General features: G+C 35.9%; 2 protein-coding genes across 2 annotated transcripts; both read right to left on the reverse strand.

The window, feature by feature from the left end:
* Nucleotides 1-27: 27 nt before the first annotated feature.
* Nucleotides 28-18446, reverse strand: LOC134851686 (trans-1,2-dihydrobenzene-1,2-diol dehydrogenase-like). The gene is made up of 7 exons (XM_063867876.1): nucleotides 18344-18446; nucleotides 13261-13367; nucleotides 11738-11856; nucleotides 11150-11384; nucleotides 10245-10436; nucleotides 7781-7971; nucleotides 28-514 (listed from the first exon to the last, which is right to left on the reverse strand). Exons 2-7 carry the CDS (start codon nucleotides 13358-13360, stop codon nucleotides 308-310), a joined length of 1044 nt encoding a protein of 347 aa, XP_063723946.1. The 5' UTR covers nucleotides 13361-13367; nucleotides 18344-18446; the 3' UTR covers nucleotides 28-307.
* A 66-nt stretch (nucleotides 18447-18512) lies between these two features.
* Nucleotides 18513-19681, reverse strand: LOC134851221 (chromatin modification-related protein MEAF6-like). Its single transcript, XM_063867205.1, has 2 exons — nucleotides 19373-19681; nucleotides 18513-19060 (listed from the first exon to the last, which is right to left on the reverse strand). Exons 1-2 carry the CDS (start codon nucleotides 19643-19645, stop codon nucleotides 18719-18721), a joined length of 615 nt encoding a protein of 204 aa, XP_063723275.1. The 5' UTR covers nucleotides 19646-19681; the 3' UTR covers nucleotides 18513-18718.
* Between the last annotated feature and the right edge of the window lie 1057 nt (nucleotides 19682-20738).

Consider the following 20738-nt stretch of genomic DNA (forward strand, 5'->3'; position numbering starts at 1 on the left):
TAACCAAATTAGTTTTTTAAAAAAAAAAATTCTTGTCCTTTATGTTTGGCAGGCATTCGTCATATTCAGGTATCAGAGTAAAACACCAAAAAATGCACCGGTGGGGGAAATCTGCCATTAAGTTAGTATGAATCAATATTCTCTTTTTGATAAGATCTACATTTATAAATAAAAACTATTTTTGCTCGGCAAAACTAGCATCACGTTATTTATTTTCGAAGTTGTTTGGGCATTGTAGCACCGATAAAATTCGAGCTGAGATCTTTTTCGCAATTACGAAGACTAAAATCTAGGTCGTAACGCCAGTCTAATCTTTCGTAAATGGCTTGGCTAAGACCTGTTTGACTATCTCGTCCGTCACTCTGGCAAGTCTCAGAGTGGCTTCCAGATCAATAACTGGGCTCTCTTTTACTTTCTTCTCCTTTAGACAGTGTCTTACGTGTTCAATTTCATATTTGAATCCCTCGCCAGCTGGATAGATATATTCTGAGATTCTATCTTCAGATAGAGGGAACTAAAACAGATACTAAATAGGAAAAATAGGGCATAAGGCTGCCTTGGGCGGCTAAGACGCTTTATAATAATGCCATTTCAAAAAATGGATTCGTTCGATGCTGAACTGATCAGGAGCGGATCTAGGATTTTCTCGAGGGTGGGGCGGATTTTCAAAAATTTTTCGAAAAATTTGACGACCTTTTTTTTAGGTCGACCAAATTGACTTTCCGAGCTCTCCTCAAACAATAAAAAGACTTTGTTTTTTGGTAAAATTTGAAAATTTTTAAAAAACAGCTCAAAAAAGCCGTTTTTGGCAGTTTTTTGAAAATTTTGCCAAAAAAAATCGCGTTTTTTTGGCGCGCGCTCCCTCTCAAAATTAGTATATATTGGCGCCCAAGGCGCCTTTAGAACAATTTTAGGGTCGGTCGGCCAAAAATGGATTTCTTAAAAAGTACCAAAGGGGTGACCCTTTATGTCGGCAGGGAGTCGAATCCCTGAGGGGTGGGGGAGGCGTCCCCCCCCCCCCTAAATTCGCCCTGGAAGTGAACAATGTTTCTACAAAATTGAAACGCTCTCAAGCAAAGAAGAGACTAATTTAAAAAAACTTCCACTAGCGCATATTTTTTTCGTAGAGGGGGATGTTACATAACATATTAGTTTTAATTTTTCACTTTCAGCCAATCAGAATCAGTGATTGGCACAACAAGCTCGGCAAATTTCTTCAAATTAATGATTGGGGATAGGGTCGAAAGATCTCAACTTGGTCATTTAGGGGAAAGGATGTTTCTTCGATCCAAAAAAGATGCACTTTCCCCAAAAAAGCACTCTCTCAAAAAAAACTAGCGTAAATTGGCAAAAAGTGAACCGCACGAAAAAATAATGCATGTGTATAATCCACAAGAAAAAGTGTTAGCTTCTTTCATAAAAGTGCCTATGCTATTAAATATCTACTAAAGAACCATCACTTGCTGCGTTGTGGAGATAGTGTATTTCTAATCGGTACAAAAAACCCCGCCTTCTTTCCCTTGCCCCCACCCCCCCCCCCCCCCAACATTCGATTTTCAAGTTGCAAAATTAAGTAATAGTTTTAAAAAAGCAATGAAAACTTTCATGATGAAAAAATAAAAAATTCTTTAAAAACAAACAAGGAATTATCTTAACGCTGAAAGCTAAACGTTATCAAAACTAAAACAAGAGTAGCTGCGCGTAATTTTAGCTCAAATCACTTTTTATCACATTCAATATATTCACAATGAGCTCATTATAGTAAGTTATTGGTTGCTGTATTCCTTAAACTTTTTCATTAGAACAGTTGCTCTAAGTTTTCATGAGAACAGTTACTTTAACTTTTCATTAGAACAGTTCCTCTAAGTTTTCATTAGAACAGTTGCTCTAAGTTGCCATTAAAACAGCTGTGTTAAACTTTTTTTCAACAATTTCTTGATTTTTTTTATGCAATAAATTTCATTTTTTGTTTGAATGATTTTTATATATTAGAATAATTCCAAATAGCACGTTATTTCCGGAAAAGCTGTTTGTAAAAAAATGTTTAAGAATTCATCTCTACAGTCTTATTTTATGTTCTTTTATAACATTGTTTGGACATCGTGATCGGGTTTTATAGTATACCGTTACTGGTACACTGTCTTATTTTTTATTATATTTTAGATAGATTGATAGCTCGAATATTGCGCGAGAGGTTTAAAAATATTTTCACTGGGGAATTCCTAGGACTGATGCATTCTCCATATCTTCAGCCGATGTTTCTCAATTAAATGAACTTTTAATGGTAAAAAAAAATAAATTATTCTTTAGAAAAAACAACCGCGGAATTATCTTAATCATGAGAGTCAAACGCTACCGAAAATAAAATAAATGTACATCAGAACACATAGCTATACGTAATTATAGCCCAAATCAATTTTTATCTCATTCAAAATATTCATAATGAGCTCATCATAGTAAATTTTGGGTTGCTCTATTCCTTAAAATTTTTCATTAGAACCGTTGCTTCAACTTTTTCATTCAACCAGCTGCGTTAAATTTTCATTAAAACAATTTTTTGATTTTTTTGATGCAAAAATGTTTTCATTTTTTTGTTGAATGATTTTTATATATTAGAATGATTCCAAATACCACGTTATTTCCGAAATAGCTATGAGTAAGGAAAAAAGTTTGAGAATTCTGTCTGCAGTGAGATTTCCAGTTATTTTATGCTCTTCTATAACATTGTTCAGACATCGTGATCGGGTTTCATACTATACTGTTACTGGTACACTGTCTTACTTTTGTTATTCTATTTTACATAGATTGATAGGTCAAGAATTACGCGATAAGTTTAACAAATAATTTCACAGAGAGATGCTTAAGACTGATGCAGTCTCCATAGCTTCAGCCGATGTTTCTCAATTAAATGAATTTTTAATGGTAAAAAAATAAACTACTGAAAAAAAACTCGGAATTATCTTAAGCATGCGAGTCAAACGCTACAGAAGATAAAACAAATGTACATCATAACACAGCAATACAAAATTTAGCTTAAATCAATTTTGATCAGACATTATATTCATAAACGGTACATTATAGTGTTTTATTGACTGCTGTATCCCTTCATCTTTTTCAGTACAACAGTTGCTTCAACTTTTCATTGAAACAGTTGCTTTAAATTTTTATTATCATATTTTTTGAATTTTTTGATGCAAAAAATTTCATTTTTTGGTTGTATGATTTTCATAGATTGAACTCATTCTAAAATGCACGTTATTTCCGAATTGAACTATTTTTAAGGCCTTTTCTCAAAGGTTATGACGACAGTGAAATTTCAGGTTCATTTTTATTCTGTTTTATCTTCTGTTATAACATCGTTTGGACATCGTGATAGGGATTTGCACTATACCGTTACTGGTTTATTGTTGTTTTACTGTTATTATTCCGACCATTGAAAATTGGGAGGAACTTTGTATTCGGGTGTGTTTTAGTTATTTTTTTCCTTTTTAGATAGATTGATAGGTCAAACAGTGCGTCAGCAGTTCCAGCTAATTTTTAAGGGGATCCTCTTTGTGACATATGCAATCTCCTGGTCTTCAGCTTATGTTTCTCAATTAAATGTGGGTTTAGACCAAAAAATCTCATCGACTATTTCTAAATCTTTCAATCTAGGGTTACTCTAATTAGTGAGCATGCTATATATTTGTTTAACAGGCAAAAAGAAGAAATACAATCATTAAAATGAATGGAACGTTTTTGTTTTATGAAGTCTGAATCATGAACTCTACTGACTTCATACATACTCTCTTGACTTTTAGCGTTAGCGTCCGAGCCACCTTTAGTGATCCATACTGTTCCGTCTCGTTTACAAATGACGGTTTCTGACGCTTCAAACTGTTTGCAATATTGATCGATTTTGTCAAATTCAGACTACAGATGAACTTAGCTTTCACATCCTATATCATCAATTTTGACACCAAAAGTAATGTAGCTCCGATTTGTCTGGAAGTTCTTAGTGTAAAGGTGACAATATTTCCGTCAAATCTACGGATATCCGAACTGCTGGCATTTTAACACACTTATCAAGGTTATCAAGATGCAAAAATTTCATTTTTTGGTTGAATGATTTTCATAGAATGAAATCATTCTAAAATGCACGTTATTTCCGAATTGAACTATTTTTAAGGCCTTTTCTCAAAGGTTATGACGACAGTGAAATTTCAGGTTCATTTTTATTCTGTTTTATGTTCTGTTATAACATCGTTTGGACATCGTGATAGGGATTTGCACTATACCGTTACTGGTTTACTGTTGTTTTACTGTTATTATTCCGACCATTGAAAATTGGGAGGAACTTTGTATTCGGGTGTGTTTTAGTTATTTTTTTCCTTTTTAGATAGATTGATAGGTCAAACAGTGCGTCAGCAGTTCCAGCTAATTTTTAAGGGGATCCTCTTTGTGACATATGCAATCTCCTGGTCTTCAGCTAATGTTTCTCAATTAAAGGTGGGTTTAGACCAAAAATTCTCATCGACTGTTTCTAAATCTTTCAATCTAGGGCTACTCTAATTAGTGAGCATGCTATATATTCGTTTAACAGACAAAAAGAAGAAATACAATCATTAAAATGAATGGAACATTTTTGTTTTATAAAGTCTGAATCATGAATTCTACTGACGTCATACATACTATCTTGACTTTTAGCGTCAGCGTCCGAGCCACCTTTAGTGATGCATACTGTTCCGTCTCGTCTACAAATGATGGTTTCAGACGCTTTAAACTGTTTGCAATATTGGTCGATTTTGTCAAATTCAGACTACAGATGAACTTAGCTTTCACATCCTCTATCATCAATTTTGACACCGAAAGTAATGTAGCTCCGATTTGTCTGGAAGTTCTTAACGTAAAGGTGACAATAGTTCCGTCAAATCTACGGATATCCGAACTGCTGGCATTTTAACACACTTATCAAGGTCCTTCCTAATTTTGATACACTTCGGCATTGATTTTGATACATTGAGCTCCGTTGTCCTATTTTATCAGGCATATGTTGCAGCCCGTATGTTCCAGCCTCTAGGCGTATTTGTTTCGTCTAAGCTATACTCCAAGACAAACGCTGAGCTGGCTCAAGATGAGTTAAGTGCCCTATACAAAAACCGTTCAGTTCTCGGGCGTTAGGAGAATTTTTCTGCGACGCACACAGTCAGCGCTCCTATTGCACATAAAAGAACTGTCTGGCGATGCAGAAGTTTCCATCGTCAAGTGGTATAAACAACATGTTGATGTTCTCAAAAGTTACGAATATTGGTCTTCGGCGAAGACAGTAAATTGCAATAAATCTTCCGACAAATCATAGAGCTTCGGTCGGATCTCATTGTGGTATTGGTATGACTTCTGCTCTTTATTTTTGAAACTCTGATTGATTCGACGAATATGGTATCGCTATGCTCAACAATAGTGATTGTTGTAGCCTCGATGGCTTTTGATCCCTGGTCCAGTGTTATTAGCCCGGGGCCGGATAGATAGATTACGCCACTAAAAAGCGTAACTTTAATGTCGTTTCTAAATTTAACTCGCCTGAATTAATCTCGAATTTTGTTGTTCTATTGTGGGGTCAGTATCCTTCGTCAAGTTAATTAGTTCTTTCAAGGAAATTTAGCTCTCCTGTTTCAAGGACATTTAGCTCTCCTCTTTCAAGGACATTTAGCTCTCCTCTTTGAAGGACATTTAGCTCTCCTCTTTGAAGGACATTTAGCTCTCCTCTTTGAAGGAAATTGAGCCCTCCCGCTTCTTCGTGCTATTTGATCTTAGCTCATTGTAGCCTTTTTTGAGTCAATCCATCCTGCTCAGCTAGCTATTCAGGATGAATTAGTTTCCGGAGCAGAGCAGAGAAGTAAGCACCTTGAATCGAGTGAGAAATCAAAACATCAGTTCTTCGTCGATGGTCATGACAACACGCAACAATTTCGTATTGTAGAATGGAAGAACGTCGCATGGTGGAATTGCTGTGTTAAATGATGGTCCTTGTCTTTCTGGTTTCTCTAACTGCGTCAAAAACTGCCACCAGCGATTCAGGAACGAGAGAAATTGGATGTCTCTGGTCCGAAGGCTTGAGTTCTTGGATGATCTTGGAATTGAATTCAGAATTTTCGTTTTAACTGCAAGGGGAGCAGCTTTGTAGCTGGTTATCTGCATGGATTGCAGTGAAAAAGGATGCTATCTTGGCATAGTTGGATCTCTTAGGATATAGAAATTTCTTATTATTGCATCGAACTACGCTTGAAACTTTCTGCCGTTCGTATTCTAGTAGTCAGAGTTTATTCTTGAGTTGAGTTGACTTCCGCTATTTTGTTACAAATGGCAAAGATATTATCGTTTTCTTTAGCTTCGATTTCTGAGACATAGCATGTTAAGGCCATCGAAAATTGGTCGAGCGACTCAATTTTCTTTGCGTTGACTCTAGCGTGATCCTGGCGCGAGCCGCATATTCCCATTATTCCTCAAATGATTGAGTTTCCTATGACGATGCTCGAACCGAAAAGGACAATGCCGGCTATGGCAGCTGCTGTTACAACTGGAACTCCTCTACGGGTAAGTTCTGATTCAGTCGAGTTTTTTCTTTAACATAACATGAAGTCGGATTTGTACTCGAACATGCTGATCATCTCTCTATGCTAATTGAAGATCGTCTTCTATCGATCTACCAACCAATTGATGATGAAAAGAACGGTTTTGTGTATTAAAAATTTTGAAAAAAAGTTTAGCGTTCACTCCATTTACGGTGTTATCGATTGCTCAAAAGTTGGTCAAGGAATTGCCTGCCCTCCGTCTTCAAAAGTTGTATTTCGTGAACGTCACTACAAATTTGACATCGAAAAATTTCTCGACAAAAAAATTTATATTCTTTGTGAGATAAAAAACGGGAAAGGCAGAATTTTCAGGTAACAATAAGATTGGATATATTTGCCCAGATAGAAAAAAAATCTCATCATTGATAGTACCCGGGTGGTCTTTAGCAAACCAGAATGGCTTTTAGTGACTACTAAATTCTACGAAAGGAAAGATAATGTTAAGTCGAATTGGTATATCCTCGACGTCAGCAATGCTGTCGAAAAACTTGTAATATTGACTGTTGTGGTATTACGTTAACCCTGCTGGTTATTCCCGTTTCCCATTCTTTATATATCTCGGTCATTGGATAATGGAACTCATCGGTTTCTTCTTTTAGACGAATTACTTCGGTGACTTGGATTAGCTTTCCAATAAACAGAAACAACATTTCAATCAACGTGTTTAAGTTTTCAGAGAAGACGGGAGACTATTATTTCGTATGTTCCAGAAAGCCTTGAACATCTTAAATTGTCATACTTTAATATTATGAATTGTTATATTATAATATTATCAAGAACATCTTAAAATTAAAAAATGAATGTGATATTTCAACTTCAGATTTCTCGTTGAATCTTAAATTTTTCCCGGTCGAACCATGCTTTTACTGGCTAGCTTAATTGTTTGAATTATGAATTGTTAATTATGAAAGTTCTCTAAATCGATCTAATTATAATTGCAAAAAAAGTGATTGACTTATTACAAAAGAGTTCATGAGAATAATCGTGTCGGAGTTAGAAATCATCATTTTAGTTGGTCTGAACTCATTTATCCCCCAAAAAGTCCTGTTGTTTTTACAATATGACCACTAAAATCATACTATATGCCAAAATTACATGAAACGGAGACGTAAAACTTAAAAATTTTCTATTTAGGAGACACATGAAAAGCGTCAAAATTATACACCAACCGAATGCAGGGTTGGCTGAGTGTCTCCTTTCTTGAACAGGAGATACTCGGTGGCACAGTGGAAGAAAGGGGGTGAGATTTCAATGTAGCCCTGGGTGCCACAGATCACAGCTGAGTTGGGTCTATGGCACGTGATGGAGGTAGACAGACTGGCAGATCTTCCGCCTTCGTATTTGAGGATGACCGCCAAATCTGAAATGCATGAGAACTTTAGATAGACCAGCTGCGGCAAAATGGATGACATCTCTCTCGCCCGCGGAAGAAAATCCCAAGGTTTAATGGTGGGAGCTGAACCAGAGGCTATTAAAAAAAGAACTTCAGATACTCAATTAAATGGAAAATCAAAGTGTTATTGAAAGTTCCAGAAAGTCAAAAATACCAACTTTAAAAAGTTTTTAATCGCTAATTTGAATTAAATTAATATTTGTTATGACCGCCGCGTATATTATGCATGAAAAAAAATTGGACCACTTTTCTCGATACTGAAAGAACCTGTCTGCATTTTCTTTTACAGTCTAAATCACGGCTGAAATGGCTTCGACATTGCCACCTACTTTCAATCTCGGTCGCCGCTGCTTTTGTGTTCCTTAATTTGCTTTAAGCATTAACAACAAACCAAAAAAAATTCAGCAGTTTCAATCAATCGTTTTGAAGCTAAAATCGGATGTCAAAAAACCAAAAATCTATACGTAGAAAAACATATAAAAAAAAACACTCTAAAGACTCCATCTACTAGTATTGTCCTTAAACCTACTTAAAAACGTACGGAAAAAATGGTTTACATGCAATGATACACAAAAAAGTCAATGCGGCGATTCACGTCACTTGCTATAAAAACAAAAGCCAAGCATTGTAAGCTAGCGATTTGAAAGTGATACGTAAGTCATTAAGTTTGGAAATATGAAAATTTCAATTGGAAAACAAACAGACGAAGAACAGAACCACTATAGCATTAAACAAGCTTTTAGTTGACCGTGCAGTAACTAAGCCGACAACACGGGCTGAGACGCCCATTGATCCTAGAACAAAAATGCCAAAAGAATTTGACACCATAAAAATGTCGAGCGATTAAGTTGATTGAAATTAAAATTTTGATAGTTCAATCGACCTAAGTTGTTTAAAACAATTAAGACCATTTTTTCTCTTCAAACGGATAAAAATATGGTTCACTGATCCGACAAAACATAGGCCAAAATCAATTAAGCCGAAAAAAATTTCTAAGCGAAACAAATACAAAAAGAAGAAAAACATACCGGCCAGGTTTATAAATTTAGGAGCTATAGGAGTAAACAACGACATATATAAACTGAAAAATGCTTACAACGCAAAAAATCTGTGGTGGCAACTCAGCCAACAAAAGCCGACAAACGATAGTCCGACAATTCAATTTTTCCCGAAAAAAAATCAATTTTATACACGAAAAAAGGTCCGGCCGCGACTCGAACCCCAGACCATAGGGTAAAAAGGCAACTGCATTACCCCCAGACCAAGTCTGCACAGGACTGTAAGCTGCTAAGATTCGATAATACAGCCACATTAATTAGTTACAAAAATGTAAGAAAAGTTATTTACGGAAAAAGTCTAAGTCCCGATTATAAATGCGATACAAAATTATAAAAGTCTAAATGCGATAAAACAGTAACATTTAAAAAAATGAACACAGAGGCGAACCGGAGTTTGGCACTATTTGGGATACAACACATACAGAAAAAAAACATAAAAACTCGATAACAAAGAAAATTGTTGAGAAAAAACTAAATGCACCAAAATTTTCGTATGTCTCGATAAAAAAAACTAGCGGCCCAGCTACAGCTGGAGGTACTTGGTTGATATTTTCTGAATTTGTTTTACTGATGCGGCACCAATAAAAACCCAACCCCATACATCTTGAAACAACCTGTTTTTATCAAACAGAAACTCTAGGCAAACAAGCCAAGCAAAATAGTTGAATTTTATATGAGCAAGGGAATAAAAGTTACAAAGCGGAAACAAGGTCGACAAACTTTGAGCAGACACTAAATGAGCAGAAAAAAAAACTGATTTTATAAAAAACTTTTAAAAAATAAAAAGACCCCCCTCCCCCCGAAATGACAATGAAAAACATTTGCAACTGCCGTGATACTTGCTTACATCACAAGAAAAATCCGTGATGTGGCAACTAAGCCGACAAAATTTGAGCAGATAAACGAAAGTTCGAAAAATAAAAATTTTACCGCAAAAAAATATCAATTGCAAACATAATGAAATAAGAAAAAGTCCGGCCGGGATTCGAACCACTGAACATAGGATGCTAAGGCGAGGGTGCTACCTCTAGTACAAGTGCGAAGGAACCTTGAAGTTGTTAAGATTCAATAGTAAAGCAAGTTGAAAATTTGTAAAAGTTATTTTCCGGGAAAAAAGTCTAGTTCTTGATTACAAGACACTTTTTTCGCAAGTGTAATCAACTGCAATGATATAACACGCACCTTTATCTACAGTCTCCGATAAGCGACTAGACACTGATTGGATCTCATTGGGAAATTCTTCGTAGAGGAAGTCGACTAGATTCAAACAGTATACTCCGATGTCGAACCAGGCACTGCCTCCCAGGTGCTCTTTAACCATCCTCTCCGTTGGAGTGGGCACGTGGAAGTGTGCATGCACCTGATTCACAGTTCCTGAACACGTTGAGAATAGTTAAAGTACCACTCAAATCAGTTAATTTATGAGATTTTTTATTTGACTAACGGGAACTGCTAATGAACTATTAACCGGGAGGTATATAAGCCAGCCAAAAATACGTAAAATGTTATATAATAGTTATGTAACAATTATGTAACAGTTACGAAAAATATGCAAATTCTATCCATATGATGTAAATTTTCGGCTTATAAACACCGCGCACTTTCGGTAGTTTTGTACTTACGCTGGTTTATTTACAATCATTAACCGATCATAAATCTCGCTGTTTACAGACTTAGATAATAAAACTTAAGGAAACATTTCCCCGAAATTGAGAAAATTTTCAAAGTTTTGTTCTGGAATCCAATTCAAGGTTGAACATTATTTTGACGCGTAGATTTTTTTTGTAAATTCTGAATTAGATTAATTTGGCGAACAACGTTACAATGAGATCAGTAAGCTTTGATACGTAAAATAGTGAATCTTTAAATAAGTCTTGAAAGCAAAAAATTCGCCGGCACCTGTTTTTCTCGACACTGAGACAATTCTTTTCCAAATATCTTCGTTGGTTTTCAGAAAACTTTGCATAATTTACAAAAAAAACGCGCGCATATTTTCGACATGACTTTGTATTGGTCCTTTTCTTCCTGAATAATTGTGAGTAACACAACTCAAAAATTTATTAACGAGTATCTATGATTTGTCTAACCTATATCTCCATTGGACACGTGTTTCTTCACACTCTGGTACACGGGGAAGAATCTGGACCAGAAACCCTCCATGAAGAACAGTCCCTTCTCTCTGGCTAGTCGAACCAACTCCTCAGTGTGAGACAACTTCATTGTCAGTGGCTTCTCACACAGCACATTTTTATTCGCCTCCAAATATAGTTTGCACAGTTCGAAGTGTTGAGGGTGTAGAGAAGACACGTACACAATCTCTACCTTCAAACAAACAAAAAATTTCAGCATACCAGAAAAACTTGATTTATTCTCTTATGCAGATGATAAACATTTGACTTTTGTCAACTAAACTGTTATAAACTGCAAAATTCAATGAACCGTGCCTATTACTTGAGTTCAAGGTTGAAACTTCCAGGCAAGAACTTCCATTAGCAAAACATTGCATCTACTTCAAAACTAATGGCACTTTTCCGTGGTATCTTACTCCACGGACTGCTGTTATGTTTCTCATTTTTCGAGCGAATCATTTTTCTGATGAAATATCTAAATCACAGTTTAATGGCTATAAATTTTCACCACTGCGTGAAGCTTCATTGGGAAAGATATACTCTTACTTCCGCATCCTGAGCCAGTTCGGCGTAGCTCCCATACGCTCTCTCGAACCCATGTCTCTTCGCAAACTCTTCTGCCTTAGTTTTATCTCTAGCAGCCACTGCCACTTTCCTGTGAGTTCCTAAAATCAAACACAGAAAATGCTTTACATCACTTGGGAAAATTAAGTAAAAATAAGTAAATAACTTGAGAAAATTAAGTCTAAATTTCTTATCCATCACACGAAATTTGAAAAGAAAAAACAGTCGAAAGCCTTCTCAATTTCTTTATCATTTTATCTAAATTTCCTGTATTTTTAAGACAACTGAATTTGGTTTAAAAAATACCTTTCGGTAAAAAAAAAAACAATTTCAGACCAAATTTTCTTCACATTGCGAAAACTTTTAATTTATGAATATTTAAATGCGAGATAAAGCTGAAAAAGCTTTAATGTGATACCCCAGTCGACCTCCGACTGAAGCACTCAAAATCGGCCAAAAAAAATCGAGCCTAAGTTTTCGCCAGTCACTTCGCAACGTGGCCAGAGAACAATAACGATTAGAAGAACAACAATTGTACTAATTTCTGTTTATTTTCCATAAATTAAGCAGAAAATAATTGCTACGTCTTCAACAACATATTTTCAAATCCGAAAAATGTGAGCAATGCATAAAATCATTACATTCAAAAGAAAAAAGAAAAAGCGAAGGCTATTAAACAAAATGCAAGAAAATTAATCAACAACCAACAATAATTTTACAGCATTTTAAAAAAACTTCGCATAATGGATAAATACAAATCATGCCTCAATTTTGCTTGAAAGTCAGCGATCATCACAAAGCCATAAAACGATAATAACTAAAGTGACCAACAATTGATTGAAAATTCTGTGAGTTGAAAATTCAAAATAAGAAACAAATAATTTTTTTTGGGAGTTAGACTTATTTTTTTTATCCACGCAGAGAAAAGGACTAAAACTATGCTTAGAAAACTATCACTAGCTCCTATTGACTAAAGTTACGTGCAATATGAATCATTAAACGAAAACATTTTTTTCCAGATTTATTTACGGGGAAAGCGCTAGAAGGTGCTTAAAATCGTCTCTTGCTATTAATTACACTTTCACTACAGTTTTTGTTGCACAATTTTTTGCAAAAGAAAGATAACAGAAATTGAACACAAATGTTGAGCACAAATTATGCTACTTGACTAAAAAAACTGTGATCTCGTCTTAAATTATTCGCGTTTCTGTGATTAAATACTTTTTTTCTCGACAATGGGGGAAAAAGCAGCTCTGCAGACGAATGAAGGATCCTTGAAATTATACCCCACTCGATGTAATTGAAAGTTCAGTTGTGGTACCTAATTTTTGGAGAAAAGAAAATACTTAAATGTAGCTGAGCTGGTGCGGATTTAGGGGGGGGGGGGGGTGTTGTGGGGGGATTCGATTTTATCCTTCGAGAAAGAGAAAATCTTAGATCCGCCGGTGTAGCTCAGGGTTCTTAACCACTTTCAGTGGTCTGATCAATCAAAACCATATCCATACCTTCACTCTCTGAGGTGACTTTGTCCATGGCGATTGAAAAGTCGTTGGCTATTTTGCCAGCGCAACAGAAGCCCCATCTTACTGCCTGTGAATCACTCATGACAAATCTGAAGCCGTACAATAGATGAGATGGATGATGTTTCAAGAGTATTTGTTATTTTTACATGGCCGACGAGGTCTTTTAGTAACAATTAGACGAGACAGAGTAAAAAATTAGTAATAATGAGTAACAATTAGACGAGATAGAGCAGTTATTTGCCAGATGTAAATGTGCGAATGACAGTACCAACTAGCAAGTACAAAAAATATTTGGATTTACTTCAAAAACTTGATAGTTTTTTTTAAAAAATTCTGGGGTAGCAGCATTGTTTTGAAAAAAAAAGAGATGAATATAGCTTAAATAAAATCAAAGATCTTGTAAAAAATTAGGCTAGGAATGAATCTTGCATCGACTCTGATGGTAAATTAGCCAGAAAAACGTTTTTTGGCGACAAGGAGCTTTTCTAGGCACAGAAGAACCAACTTTTTGTAAATCACAGTTATAACTATTGACATTCGATTGCTGAACTAGGAAATTTCACAGTTTGTTATCTACGCTTGCTGATATTTGTATACGCTAGTAAAGATCATGTTCTTTGTAAGCAACCATCAAGACCGGTTTCCAACTTAATACATAATAAACATAACTTGTGAAATGGCGCTTTGAACAGAAAGAGTTCAAAGCTATCAGCTTTGTTTCAAGTTTCAAAAAACTTTACTATGATGCTACACGTGATGCCTTGCCAGTAATCTTTGAAAGACTGAAAACTTCCATAACCCAAAAATCCACAACTCAACTGAAAAAAAACCATAACCCAGTGAGTCGTCAGAATACAACTCATTTATTTACTAACGAGATGAAGCGAAATTTTGGCTAGCGATGCAAAAAGATTAAGAACGGATGAACCGACAAACCATTTTCCTGGAAATTGGAAAGCATCATAACAGCTCAAAAAAATTCATACCAAAATTGAGAGGGCGGGAACACAAAAAACTTAAGAAAAAAATTGTTTACAAAATCCAATTGTGAAAATGCTTAGCTGAATTTCAACCCGAAAAGACCTTTCGGGCATTTTTTTTCAGAGAATATTCTTGTCGCAGAAACATTAGGCAAAGTAAAGTCTGTCAAATGTTGGGGGAATCGAACAACCAAAAAAGCTGACCTAGAAAAAAATCTACAAAAAATTGTTGACAATTTTTTCAAAGATTAACTATAGTTCGCGTCAAAAAAACTCTAGGCCATTGTTTTGACTCCTTTAACTATAAAGCCTGAATATAGAAGCGAAGTTGCAATCTTTTTCATTTTTTGAACAAACCCCACAACGCTATATTAAGTAATTTCAGACCATTTGTATTTCACCAATTCTGTGACTTTTTCTAATTTTATTTGTTTATTTGTGGTTAAAAGGATTTAGTTTACATTTTATTGGCTTTGTCAATTTATATTATAATTTCTGCAAATTCTGATGGTCTGTAATTGATGTTCAAAAACAGCATTAACAAATAAGAACTTTCAGACAAAAACGGATGAAGTTCTAAAACAGCATGAACAAACAAGAAGATCAATAAACGAGCGTCAACTAAGTCAAATAACTTGATTCCCTCATTCAGCCGAAAACGAAACTGTAGTGGTAAAAAATTTCAAGCCATAAAAGGTTTAAAATCAGAATTTTCAAGTATCGTAACATAAGTTGACTAAGCCAATAAAACGTTACTAAGCCCCTTTAACTAAAAATGAACAAATAAAATTATTTAAAACGGAGTAGGTAAATTACAAATTATAGTTAAAAAAAATGGTCATACTACTATAAAATGTTCTATTGATGGAGGATGAAATGCGAAATTTCAAAAACCGAAAACCCTTGTTGTTTCTACTGAAATAAGTGATTAGCCGCTATTTTAGGGACGATACCCATTACCAGTTCTTATATATGAACTCAACATGAAATTGGGCAGCCTAGTGGACTTTCTCTCAACATGTTTTTCTGATCGATCCCGTGACTGCGAACCAATTATACCGGGAAGGTTCCAATAACCTGTTTTTTTCCGACTGAACTCTAACTCTCAGATTCCTCGGGGTAGTTTTCTAAGAAAAGTTTAAAAAATTCAAAAACGGTCACAAAAATAATCAATTTTAACTTTTTTGAGTATCATTATTTTTCGCTAAAAAATTGTGGTGCAATTTTATGCAGCAAAGAAGCTCACAACCTGTTTTTTTCCGATTGAACCATTAATCTAAGAATTGGCAGGGTATGGTCAGAAAAATTTTTCCGATGGCCATTTTTTTCCGAAAAAAATTATGGGTATCTAATTACGCCCGAGAGGTTCATACATCCCGTTTTTCCGATTGAAATCGAAATCTGAGGTTTGGGAGGGTCGTTTTTAACAAACGTTCAAAAAATCAAAATCGTGACTTTTACGAGGGCCATAACTTTTTGTGCAAACAAATGTGGATGTAGCAGTTCAAGCAGAGCAATTCAGAAAGACCGGTTCTTTAACCCTTGATTTATGGGAGTAGTTTTTGAGACAAGTCAAAACATTTCAAAACAATAGTAAAAAAAAATAAAAAGTTAGTTTTTACTTTCACAGGAAAATTTTAAAGTAAGAAAAAACTGCGCGTAGCCGTTTATGCAGAGGAGTTTCTCACAACCAGTTCTATACATTGAACCATTGATAAATCAAAACGCTTCAAAAATTGGTAAAAAACAAACATTTTACTTTTGTGAGGGCTAGAAATTTAAGAGTAAGACAATTTGAGCGTAGCCGCTTATGCAGGGCTTCCAAAAACACGTGCTCTCGATTGAACCTAAAATCTCAGATTTCCTCCACATTTTTGAGGCTGCAGAAAGTAGGGTAAGGTAGGAAGATGCAAGCAGACAGGAGAGTGGTCAGTCTTTCCTGTAGAACCACTTTTTGAAAATCAGCAAGGTAATTTGAGAAAAAAATCCAAAGCGTCTCAAAAAATGAAAAAACCAAATCCCGTACAGTTTCATAATACCTGTTTGCATCAAACAGGAACTGTTTGAATTTTACATTAAATACACAAGCTTTGGAGAAAAAATGCTTGAAAGCGCACCAGATAATCGAAAATTTCATTCGAAAAAAAACAGAAAATCAGCCGACAGAAATTAGGACAAAAACTACAAATCCCAAAAACACATTCAATTGAAAAATTAAAGATTTAGCTGAAAAGAACAAAGTTTTATTTAAATTTTCAAGAAATTGAGCAAATCAGCAGAACTGTGCATGTCAGTAGAATTTGTAGAAGTTAATAGCGGGAAAAAACTATATATCCCGATTACAAGTCACTTGCTCTCTCTTGTGAAATGAAACGGAACTCCTAAATGCAATCACGTTTATGAAGAAACTGCCTCTATATGATGATGAAGGGTAGCCGCAAACGTTATATAATTCAGCTAGGAAAATTCTCGTTTCTATGCGACCGAAACGAGTAATACTCGAACCCTATAACCTAAAGCGGTTTGATAGCCCATTTAATCAAAATTTCTCCAAAAGTGGAATTTATAGAAAATGCTTATTAGTTTTAAGTGAAAAAGTAGCTCACTTGAATTATATTAGAATTATAGGGAAAGCAATCAATCCAACCTTAACGAGACAGATAAAATAATAACTCTGAAAATCAAATTTCATATCCCGAAAATATTAAGTCTGCCAGTGCACCGGGTGTTCTGCCAACAGTGATAACTGCAACAAAAATCTCAGACATTACGAAAAATAACTATAAAAACTAAAAAGAAATTAATAGCTGTTGCTCATCAAACGAAGCAAAATGAGGCCAATTAGCCTAAACAATACAGGCAGAAGCCCGATAAGTCGAAAAAGTAAAACTGAAACAAATAAAATCTTAACAAATCGAGTTGGTCAAACTATCACCAACATAAAAAGCAAATCTCAACACAGAGGCGAAGCTCCGCTTTGAAAACACTTGCAAGAACACGACAAAAAGCTGCTCTCGAATTAGTAAAAAAAAAATGGGCTCTTTTTCCATTTTTACTAATTGGACCAAATTTTTTAGAGTAATTTTTCTGTTCACGTTGTCGTATTGTTATAAAATTTGGCATACCGACTAAGTGGGCTATGACAAACATATTTGCTCTTCATACTCAACGTGGTAAAGCTACTCGTTACACCATAAAATCGATGCTTCTGCGAGGTGGGGGGGGGGGGTAAGGAAAAAGAGCCAAAAAAATCGGCTACCTCTGAGATTCGCACCTGCGACCTAGAGATTAAGAGTCTCACGCACTTACACTCAGCCACGAAACTTACTAGGAACCAAACACTAGCCACGAATAAAGCAGAGAACAGATGCTATGCAATTTCCGATGCTACAGTGAAATTTCCAAATAAGTGAACTTTTAATGAACACTTTCATTTGCGAGTTAGTTTAGAAAAAAAAGAAGATTCGTAATAATACACTAAGCTGATCGCAAGTGTACATAGAACGGGAATTATAATGCAGATATTCTCCAAACTTGTCTGTTCGTTGACGAAAGTACAGATTTGGAGCTGACCACCAGTTCAAGTCATCCTGCGAAAAAAAATTGCTCTTTTCCACTTTCTCGCCATATTTCGAGTTTTCTTTTTTTCAATTGTCTTACGTGGTATTATGACTGAATGCGTGATGTTATGATTTAAGATATGAAGAACAAATATGTTCAAAAAAGATAGTTTGTTCACCATGCAAAATTTCCACATTATGACTACGTAAAATTAGTTTTTCAAAATTGAAATTCAACATGCGGGGGAAAGTGGAAAAAAGCCAATAAAAACTATTCATGGGAAAAAACCAAGTACACGGTTGCAAGTGTATCAACTGTTTGCAGAAAAATTATCAAATGCATTATTTCGGCGATGTGTTGCAAAAAAATGCAATGTAATAAAACGTTTCAGAAAGGAAAATCTAACAAACCATGAGAATTTTTGGAACGACATTTTTAAATATTAGAGATAGCGTTTCAAATATGATAAGCAGTTCCAAAAGAGCCTCTCTTATGGATAACTTTCGGTAAAATTTACCACCTACCTTGATCAGAGTGCTGAGCAAGAATTGCAGTTGAGGTCTTTGCAGTTGCCTTACAATCTTGGTACTTACACTGTACCAAACAAACATTGGCTTATGATCTAACTATGATAATGATAAGATATGACTCTGTGCTATTATGAGAGAAACCGCCACCAAAACAAAAAGTAAATTCATGAAAGGAAAAAATTCAGCTAAAATTTACAATTACGATCAACTTGAGTGAGCTACTGCAGAATTACACTTTGAGTAGAACAGTTCATTCAACAACCGGGATTCTATTGTCTCCAAGATTCGAATAAATCATATTGCAAACTTCGGAACGTGTTAATAGCTTTTTTGGAAGTTTCGGAACGGTCTCGTTACTTCTATCGATGTTCATTTTTGCGGGTGAACTTTCCTCTTTTTCTTGGCCACACCTCCCGATTGCATTGCAGGAGTGCCGCCACTACTGTTCCCGTTATTACTCTGTGCATTTGTGATATTCCTCGGACTCGTCGCATCGCCACCCCCTCCCCCAGACGTTCTACTCTTAGGTGGGGCAGTTGGAGGCGAGGTAGCTGACGACAAAGGGGGAGGGGCTGATGCAGATGCTGAAGATGAGGCTGAGTTGCTGTTGTTGTGTTGGTTAGGGTGGGGTGGACCGGTTGGCTGAGGGGGTTGTTTTTCAACGGCCGCAGCTGAAGTAACACTGCTTTTCGAGAAGAGACGTTCCGACTCCTGAATAAAAAACGATTCGGTAAACATCACAGGCTCGAACTATCATTTAATTTAATTTAAAAATTAACAATTCCAGAAATTCAGATTCGGGACCACCAAGTTTTATGCGCCTTAGTTGTTCTAGAAAAAAAAATTAGTTCTCAGCCTTTGGCACAACAGCTGTTCCTAGTTTACACTTGTTTTTGGGATCTTTTTCCTTTGTAGCCTATAAGGGCCCCAATTAGCTCATATCGCATTTTTTATGATAATCAGAGCTGCTGGAGGAAAAGAAAAACAGCCGTTGCCAATTGTGGCGACGTCGTCGACACATACCTTGAACTTCTTTAGCTTCTTCTCTGGTTTGTTGCTATTTGCACTTTTGTGAGACAGATATCTGTCCCAGCCTCTGATGATGTTCCCATACAAATGAGTGTCTTCTAAGTAGCTGCCCTCAAACGCGTAGATCTGTCTCTCTAAAGAGGCCAGATTGTCCGCCAACTCCTGCTTCCTCCGAAGTAGTTCCACTAGTTCTGCTCTCGTATCTGTGAGTTTACTAGCTGCAGAAGAACCTCCAGCTGAAGAACTGCTGGTTGATTGCGACGACATTTATAATTGTTTATTCTTCACTGACTCTGAAAATTGTCACAATATTACAAACTGACGCACAGGGTCAGAAAAAATCAAGAGACTTTTTAGTTTCTGAATTTAAGAGATGATCCAAACGGTTACGGGTTATTTTATTTTGGACGAAATGATGTAGAATTGGTTGTTTGTATCGTTCAAATCTTAAAAGAATTAGTCTCAGTTACTGATTATAGCCGAACTACTGCTAAGGTTATTGGCAAAACAAAAGATTAATTACGTCTAATTACAACAAGCAAGGAATGTTTAGAGTAAAAACACAACACAGTATAAAATGCCTATACAATAATAAGCAAAAAAAGTTACGGTCCTTCATCAAATTGCGTCCCCGTTGCTCAATCAGCAACCACGTTCTATATTCGTTCAATACAACTGGAAAATGATTTCCAACACCGATATTACTTCCACTAGTCAGTCGCACATGCAAGCCAACATCTCCACCGAGGGCCGCCTCGAATGGGCTGAGTTGGCTCAGCATTTTGCAGGAGGGGCAATGTTACCATCATACAGAACAACTGCCCCGTAAAATTTGCAGGGAGACGGAATGTAACTGAGCCTTACGGAGGAACGTTGCTTTTTGGACCCTATTCAAAATTGGAGAACCTCCCTCCCGTCAGACTCAGTCTCATGATAGTCGACAATAGACAAATAGACTCCATGATTGAAGGCGGTCGAATTATGCGTAATATGAAAGGGCTAATGGTTGGTGCGTACTATTAGCATTGATTAGTCAATATGATAAGTAGAAAAATAAACAAACAGCCAAGATCAAAATCGTTCAAATCTGAAAAGAATAACTCCTCCTACCAATGGCAGAAACCTAAAAAGAAGAAAAAACGGCAGACGACCCCCAAACTTGAACTAAGAATGCGAAATTTATGAAATTCACAGAACCGATACAGGTCCTGGGGATCCTCAAGCCCAGTGATAACAGTTCCCGAAAGCGCAAATCGCCCTATTAGAATTCAGTAACTAGCGGTTGAAATGCGACCAAAATTTAGTCTGCTGCAATCCAAGTTGAGGGAGGCTAAGTTTAGAACACCAGACCCCTTTTTCC

Source organism: Symsagittifera roscoffensis, chromosome 7, assembly GCF_963678635.1.
Source record: "Symsagittifera roscoffensis chromosome 7, txSymRosc1.1, whole genome shotgun sequence".
NCBI lineage: Eukaryota > Metazoa > Xenacoelomorpha > Acoela > Convolutidae > Symsagittifera > Symsagittifera roscoffensis.